This window comes from Geospiza fortis, unplaced genomic scaffold, assembly GCF_000277835.1.
Source record: "Geospiza fortis unplaced genomic scaffold, GeoFor_1.0 scaffold79, whole genome shotgun sequence".
Taxonomy (NCBI): Eukaryota; Metazoa; Chordata; class Aves; order Passeriformes; family Thraupidae; genus Geospiza; species Geospiza fortis.
This window is the reverse complement of record NW_005054408.1, coordinates 1,776,171-1,784,902: the sequence shown is the minus strand read 5'-3', so window position 1 is coordinate 1,784,902 and position 8,732 is coordinate 1,776,171. Positions and strand designations below refer to the sequence as shown.

Here is an 8,732-nt window from a genome sequence, read left to right as displayed (position 1 = left end):
CTGAATGAAGCCCCTGCTTTGCTAACAGAGTAAGCAGGGAGATAAAAGAGTGGGGAAAAAAAGGAAAAATCTCTTCAGTCTTAGCCTGATGCTCTAGAACACTTCACTGTTTTGGGTTGGAAGAGAAGAGCTTTGTGCTTGTTTTATAAAGTAAACCAGCTGTTTGGAGTGGGTCACCTTGCAGGGTAACTTAAGGTGGCATAACTTAAAAATATCAGTCTTAACTCTGTGTAAATACAGACTACTTCAGTAATCAACCAATGGACTTCTTTATAACTAGATTTTGTATAATATTTTATCTTTTTTTTACTGCAGATATGCCATCTTCCTCCCACTCCACGAGCTCTGGAAACAGTACATAAGAGACCTGTGCCATGGACTCAAACCCGATGCGTACGTGGGCATATTTTAAATTTAGTCTGGGTTAATACAGTAGATACTTCCAGTTTTGTTGAGTTACTGCTTGAAACACTGTACCTAACTAATTAACATATTGGTACTACTTCACAGAATCACAGAATCATCGTGATTATAATAGTCATGGTCACATTTTGTAGATCTGGCAGTTCATTTGATTTTTTTCCCTACTCTTTGATCCTGTTCTCTTCTTCAAGGCAACCCCATATGATTCAGAGCAAGCTGCTCAAAGCTGATCTCCATGGAGCCATAGTTACAGGTATTTGGTTTGTTTGCTTGTGGAGCATCATCTGAAATTCAGGAGATGATCCTGTCGTTCAGGTGCTTATTTTTAAATTTCTTTTCAGTATGATTAACTGTAGAATCACATAGTTGAGATGGTATTTCTCTCCTTAAAAATTCTAATTACTTTACAACTACTCTTGAAAATCGTGTTGTTGGTTGCAAAGGTTAACTGCACGTTTTAGCAGTGATTACTGTAACTAGATTATTTCAGAATATTTAAATGTTTATGTTTGAAAATGTTTAAAATCACCAGCCAACAGGAGAAGAGCAAGTAAAGGGCATCTGAAGTGTTCTAATACCTACTTCTGTTCTTTCAGTTACAAAATCAAAGTGCCCCTCTTATGTTGGGATAACAGGAATCATTCTACAGGAATTTAAACACATCTTCAAAATTATCACTAAAGAGGACAAATTAAAAGGTATACAAGGCATTATTTTTCAGTTCTTTTCACAACAGGAATGATAAAAAAATTCTTAAGCACACTCTTCATTTTGTGCCTCTGAGTACATTGGTCTATATCAGTGCTTTGGCTCTTTGCATGGAGTGGCAGAAGTCACCACCCAACACCCAGTATCTTAACCAAAACACATCTCATTAGAGATGAGCAATTTTTAAAAAGTGCAACACTGAACTGTATGCTCCTGCACAAGGACTAACTTTGGTAATTCCAGTTAAATGTGGAGGCTTGGGTTATTTTCCTTCTCTTGAGAAAGTATAAAAACCTTGAAATGTGCCAAGGCTCAAATCTCCAGGTGAATAACATCCCTTGGTATGTCAGGATATTTCTGTAACAGGGACTTACACTAGCACACTCTGTTCAGTTTGTTCCTTTTGCATTTCAGTTGTTCCCAAACTTAACAACGTGTTCAGCCTGGAGCTTGATGGGTTCATTTCCTACATCTACGGCAGCAAGTTCCTGCTCAGAGCAAGTGAGAGATCTGCAAAAAAATTCAAGTTGAAAGGAACTATTGACCTGTGATTTCATGGAAACTCAGGAGCATTCGCAGAAATGTCTTTGAAACTGTTTTCCTGCAGCTCAAAGAGCAGGGTCTCTGGCAGATGGAAGAAGCAACAGCCATGTGAAATATTTATAAAGCATTCCTTCTTACTGAAGAATGAGCAATATCTGCTGTCTTCAAGCAGTCTCAGCAACTGTTGAAATTGGTTGTGTCTGGTTTTTTAATTTGTATATAATAGTCTTTCTTGTATTAAAACTATATGATTCATATTAACTACCTGACTTCTGTTTCAGTTTATAAGTGTAAATTTTACAGTGACAATTATATCTTGTAATTTTATAATAAATATTATTGTTGCCTTCTGTATAAATTGGGCTTTAGCTGCCTGTTACATGCTTGCAGTGAGACTGCAGGTGCTGAACACTGCTCTTTATAATCATTGTTCCTGGGCCAACATCAGCATCTTGGCCTGCTGCAGGCACATGGAAATAAATTGTTTCAGTGGCAGGTTTTACCTTGAGCATTACCTTGAGCACAGTATCCCTGGCTGGGGTTGATACTGTTACAGGTACCAGGTGTGTACAATGTTAATTTATATGTATAATTATGTGTAATTATGCAGCCCTGCAGGCTGTCTGCTGCCCAGTGCTCACTGACAGCCGCAGTTTTCAGGGTAAGTCAGGTGTCAATAAACACATTGTCATGGCACAGTGCAGGAACACAGCACAGCCTGTAATAGGGAAGCACTTGAAGCTTGGAATTCACAGGTGGAAGTGACCCCCATTCAATCTTGTATTTCAATTACCCACAGAATTGCTTTATGAATATTTAACCTCTGTCCACAGAGCTATTGTGCTTTGTCTGTTCTCAGCCCCTTTTTTATTTTTTACTGTACACTTCATTTTTGATTGCCTGGATTACAATCCCTCTTTGACTGGGAGGTGGAAGTGACCCCTGAATTTAGATTGCTTAACATTTTTCTGTTATAAAAGTGCTTCTATGGTGGCTTTAGGTGTAATTTTCTGGAGCTTTTCATCAATTTCACTATCAAATGAAAGACTTGTACCTAGGAATTTCTTTCCCTGTCACCATTCAAGCATTTGCAGCCAACCAGGGTCATTTCTTTAAAGAGAACACAGCTGTTCCTGACACAATCACACCCCAAAGCTGAGTAACTGGGTTGGGAGGGCAGTCAGAGCTCTCACCTGCACTGGGGGCTACACAAGGCAGGAGGGACTCAGAGCTCATCCCCACCTCCATCCCCAGTGCTACACAGCACTTACCTGGCCCCAAAGCTCCCAGTTCCTTTCCAGACCTGTTGCTGGGAGAGGTCACAGGAGAGCTGCACCTCCCTGGCACCTCAGACACAAACCACCTTCACCATCCCTGAATGGATAAACTCACAGTGTGGGCAATTCTGGGGTTCAAGTACAGATCCTTTGGAATCAGGAAATGGAAACAGTTGGTCTAGAAATAAAAACTCTTTGTTGCAATTCAAGTATTGCCCTTGAGATGGGGAAAACAGTGTTCTTGCCAGGAACAGATATTTCACATGGGGAAATAGTCATTTCACACCCATGAGAACTTTTATCTGTGAAGTAAGAACAGAATGTGTTAAAGTTTTGAGACATAAGTTATTCTACTTTCCACCCTTTACTCCTCTCAACGTTCTAAAATTAAAACTCTTGGTTTCCTGTAAGAGGTCAGAAGAAAAAACAAACAAAGCTGCAGAAGCCATAAATCATAGCAGAAACTTTCCTTTCATGACAATGACCTAGTTTTAATTCTGCTCATAGCCTTCAGTGTAACATCTAATTAAGACATCTGTTAAATGCCTATAATATTAAATTAATAGGTGGAAGCTAATAGAACTTTATTGGCATAGTCCTGTTAATTAACATTAAGGGCCTTTAATGGAAGGCTGAAAGAGACATTAATGGGGATGCCACACAAATTGGAATTAGGCACAATCATGTCTCATTGTGCTGTGAAGGACAGAGCATGTTCTACCATATGGACACATAGATGAACACGATACAGCTTCCCATAGCTACTGGCACTTGCATTTTTTAAGCTATTTCAGCAAGCACAAAAACAAACACTGCCTGGCAGTGCCTTGGTAACAGCAAGGCTTTCAGTATTTACAGTGAAGAGTGCCCAGGAGATGTCAAAGGGCTCCCCAGAGTGGCACAGAGAGGTGACAAATGCAGAATAACAAGAGCTGAACAGCCCAGGCATGCAGGATCCTTTCCTGCAGCTGGTAAATCAGCTGAGGCCTTTTTGCAAAGCCTCCAGGTGCTCCAAACATCCATGACTCACAGCACTGAACCACCCCAGAGCTGGGATCACTGCCCACCCCCAGCAAATCATCCCAATCCCACCTGGCACAGGCTCTGTGTTCACTTTTCCTAGAACACATTAAATTCCCCAGTGCTTGTCAAGGAACTTCCTCAGAACCTGGGAGAGGTGACAATGACAGCTCACCAGCCCTCCCCTGCTCATTCACAGACATTCCCTGTCTCTTCATTAGCTGAGACAGTAAATACTTAATGGATTTAATACTGGAAAATTGGAGAACTAATCACAGCTGCCTCTAATATGCTTTGTCCTTCACATGTTCAACTCCGGATTGCACTCAACAGAGACTTTTTGGTGATGATTTTTACACCTAAACTCTCACTAACTAGGGAATAATGAACAGCAGTGAGCAATGTCTCACTACCTTACACACATTTCTGCTCCCCTATTACTGTGTCTGTATATTTATAACTAATATGAACTAAAAGAATTGTAAGCAATTCAGTTACTGAATTTTGAACACATAAGCAAGAATAGAAAAACAAAGAATCCCGTAATTTCTGCTTGAAACCTCAAAATAATACATTGTAGGAAATGTTTTAAACTGAAACCAATTCACATCCAAGAAAACACATGGAAAATCCTCTTTGAGAGGGATTTCATCTAAAAATTGGGTTAGATGGCAATACAGTGGAAACCCAAAAAAACCATCCATGACTGACAAACTCATATTAAATCACTGAAATAACAGTAGCAAGTGGTTGGTGTTAACTCTATATATTCAATTCATCCAGTGTTTTACAGAATGTAAGAGACAGCACAAAATTCTGACCCAGACCATGCTTTCAGGAAACAGCAGCAGTATTTTCTCAAAACCAGGGTGGCCCTGATTTTGGGCAATCCCTCAGCCCCTCACCAGAACAGTTCCATGTGCCCATTCCCATAACAAATGCTCACCTTCCTTCCTGCTGTTGGACAGCCCAAAATCTGATCAAGCCTGTCGTGCTGCAGCATTCACCAGCCCATGGTCCCACAGACCAAATCCAATTATATAACAGTGATTCCGTGGAATTTCCCAGAGGTTTGACCTGCCTTTGTCTCATGCTCCCCATACTTGATTCTGTCACTCCTATGGTAACTCCAGTTCTAAGTCCCTACAGTGTGGGGTGAAAATGAATGATTTTGGTAAGGCAGAAATTGCCCTCAGTGTACTGGTTTAATTGAATCAATGAGCAAACATGAAAATGGAGGATCTGTGAAGCAGAGGATGTGCTGCTGAGAGGAGCAGTTCCACCTGGCAAACACCAACCTCCAGGGCTGCAGAACAAACATTACCTGGCACTGCCTGCAGGTGGGTTTTGACACCACCTCTGCAGGCTCTGCCTGGTGGATAGGGATCATGGAAAACTACAGAGAACCCAACATTTAATACTGAGTTAAGAGCTCTCCCTGCGAAGAGAGCTCTCTGCTGCTTTCTACTATGAGTCAGATAAGGTACAGTACATCATAAGCATTGAGAAGAGAAAAAATTGAATTTACAATTAGCTAAAATAACTGATAGGAAAAGGCACAGTCTAAACTTTACGTTCTATCCTGCCCTGCTCCCCAGCCTATTCTTAGGCTATTCCTTTCTTTCATTCTGCTAAGAACTATTCCCATATTGCCAAACCATACTGATTTAAAACATTATTTTCATATACTTCCAGACACTGCCCAATCTTCTAATAACAATTCCCTTCTACAGGCATCTGAACAGCTCCTACTCTCATGGCATATGTACATTTTACTGAGGAACTAATCTTAAAAGGTACAAAAATATATCATAGCATAGTTAGAACATTATTTATGATATTCAAATCAAAGGACTCTGGCTTCGCCTCAAAATTTTTAAATCAATAACCCAAACTGAATATAAACGCTTAAGGCCTCTTATGATTTTTAAGGGGAAAAGACATCAAACTCAAAATCTCAAGCAGGACTGCACTCACTTTTCTGTGGGTCAGGGTTTCTCAGCTGAGCCTTGTGGCTCCAGGCCCCAGGTTCATAGCAGAATGTGTAGGGGAATGTGCTTGTTGTGTGTCTGTGTGTCCAGCTGCCATCACTGGCCTCTGGCTACCAGCTCCTTGGACATTCTCTGGTGTACACACAGTGCAGCCCCAAAATAGACTCCACTTTATAGCACCATTAGTCTGGGAGGGAGGGAAGAAAAGGATTATGCACTTCTTGTAAATGTTAAAATAATTCCATAAATCTGAATAAAATTAATTTTTTTCTTGGTGAAATTGTCTGCAACACTCTGCCATGCATATTCTTCCTCTACAGGATTATTTCAAAATTATGGACTCAGAAATATTCAGCTGGATAGTTCTTGGGTGGCTGAGGTGCTCACTGAAGAATTTAAATGATGTAATAGCTATTGAACACCCCATTATATGGCTGCCTAATTAATGTGAATGATAGTTATGTCTTACTCACAGAAGATTATTTTACACGGAGGAAAATCTACTCACTGCCACAGTAGCCATTTCCATAGTTTTTATAAGAGCAGTTGCATTATGGCTTCATTGAGTAAAAGGTAAGTAGCTATCCTAAATAATGAAGATTGAAGGTTTAATAGTCCCAATAAAGAATCCTGCAGGTTTTTTATTTCAAAAATTAGAGTTTGATTGCAAGCGTATGATAATAAGAGGGAAAAGAGCACTGGCACGTGGAATCCTTTGGGCTCCTTGGGGACTTCCATTTCTTCTGTGCAGAAATGCAGAAGGATAAGGACAGCAAACCAGAAAATAAGCTGGCTGAGCTGCAAGGCTCTCCCTGTGGCTAAGGCCATGCTGGGCTGTGCTGCCCTGCTGGGAAGGCTGGCACAGCTGGCACAGCTGCACACAGCTCATCACCCACACAAATAACCTCAGATCGTGTGAAGAGCCCAGGTTAGACCCATTGGAATGATGATGTGCAGACATAAGCCAGCCTTGCAAACCTGTCTCAGAACTGCAGCCTATTACAGCAACTCTTTTTGTGAGGCAACCATCAAGGGACTTGGCATTTCTGTTACGAGCCCCTATTTCCAGGGTGATATATCAGAGATTACAACAGCTATAAAAATTCAAATCAGATTTCAAACTTGGTATGAGCAGCCTCGCTTGGGATCTAATATTTTTTAAGTAAATCTTTACAGGAAAAGTTAAAAGTTTACTTGTTCCACTTGTTATTTTAGGTCTCCATTGGTACATAATTCTCAATCCAGACTCTTACCCTCTCCCCACTGCAGAACCCAAGTAATCTCTTTTCACAGCTTGCATTTTCAGAATGGCAATTCAAATACAGGACAATTGATTTGACATTTGTTTCTCCAAACAGCAAACTTTCAGGAAGGGTTTTAAAAGAACTTCTGTTCCAAGGCAGCCACTTTTCTTTCTTTTTTTTTTTTTTCTTAAGCAATAAAGTACCACATGTGTTTTAGCAAGTAAAAAGTGGCAACGACATTAACCTGAATTATGGTAACAATGACTACAAAACAAGCTGGCTGGGGATTTGCAAATACAATCTCCAGATGTCTGCAAAAGATCTGATTTATCAAACACACTCTGGGTAGGATTTGTACTCCCTAATAAAAGAGGCCTGTGGTATTTATTTAATGGTAGTGTCAGTGAAAGGTGCTACCCTTGTGACATGTTTCAGAAAGGTGAGCAGATCCCTTTGAATAATCCACAGGATATGGAGAGAGACACAGGCTCTAGAAATTACAGCTTGGTTTCACCAATGAAATGGGATGAAACTGAAGGTTAAATATAGGGAGAAGGGAAAAAAGATTGTAGGAACTGGAGACAGCCTCAAGAGAAAACCTCAGGTAGGACCAAGGGGAAATCCAATGTACCCCAGCCTCAGGGACAGGTTAGAAGCACTAAATACCAGCTATGTTGGTTACAACTATATTTTATCAGCACAGCCTGTGGCCATGTAAAATGCTTCCCTCAGTATGGGGCCTTAAAATCACCACAGTGAAGATGTGAGGCTGTTTTCACCTCTAGTTTTGATCCACAGCCTTGCTGCTGAGGCTGTGATGGGAAGTCCTGGCTAGTGCTTACTTTAGGACTGATTTTTGTGCTAGGATTCCCTGCCATACAGCAGTGGACTCTTTCCAAGCAGGTCTTCACACAACCCTCCCCACAGATCAATGCTGCATGCAAATAACCTATCACTCATGGTAGTGATCTTAGAGTGGCACAAGCATAGAGCCATTACTTTTATATTTCTCCACCTTCACTGCCACAGTTCAGCCATGAAGTAGTTTGGACTGAAAACTAGTGCTTTGTACAAACAATTTGGGGTCCTTTTATCCTAGGCTCACTATCCAGGGGGCAAAAAAAGAGCATACTTACATATGTACACAGAATAAACCAAGTAAAACACATGGTCCATAGTTTTAATTTTGTGTTCACAGAGCAGTGCCTCCTGTTTGCAATGACTTGCAAACAATAGCTCTAGGACAGCAGCTCCACGGGATAATTGCCTTTTGTTCTGATTCGTTGTGTTGGGTGATGTTCTAAAGCAGCAAATTTGGGGCAATTCTTTAGGGTTATTTAGAAAACCCAAGGTTTACCCAGCAAATGATAACACCTCCTGGTTTTGAACAATGCCTTACTTCCGAGTAAAGCAAAATGAGTTGCTAAGGTGTGAACAGATTGAGTAACCAAGCCCAATTAAGCATGCGCAATATGCGCTGTAACAACATTCACTCTTTGCTGAAGTCATAAAACAGCTTTATTTTC

General features: G+C 40.7%; 1 protein-coding gene across 1 annotated transcript in view; it reads left to right on the top strand.

Moving 5' to 3' along the window:
• Nucleotides 1-2,032, top strand: part of POP4 (POP4 homolog, ribonuclease P/MRP subunit) — a 2,984-nt gene extending 952 nt beyond the window's left edge. The window contains exons 3-6 of the mRNA XM_005426253.2: nt 316-393; nt 615-676; nt 1,020-1,121; nt 1,546-2,032. Coding sequence (XP_005426310.1) covers nt 316-393; nt 615-676; nt 1,020-1,121; nt 1,546-1,682 — 379 coding nt within the window. The 3' untranslated portion in view covers nt 1,683-2,032. The remainder of the gene's footprint in view (nt 1-315; nt 394-614; nt 677-1,019; nt 1,122-1,545) is intronic.
• The last annotated feature ends 6,700 nt before the right edge of the window (nt 2,033-8,732 follow it).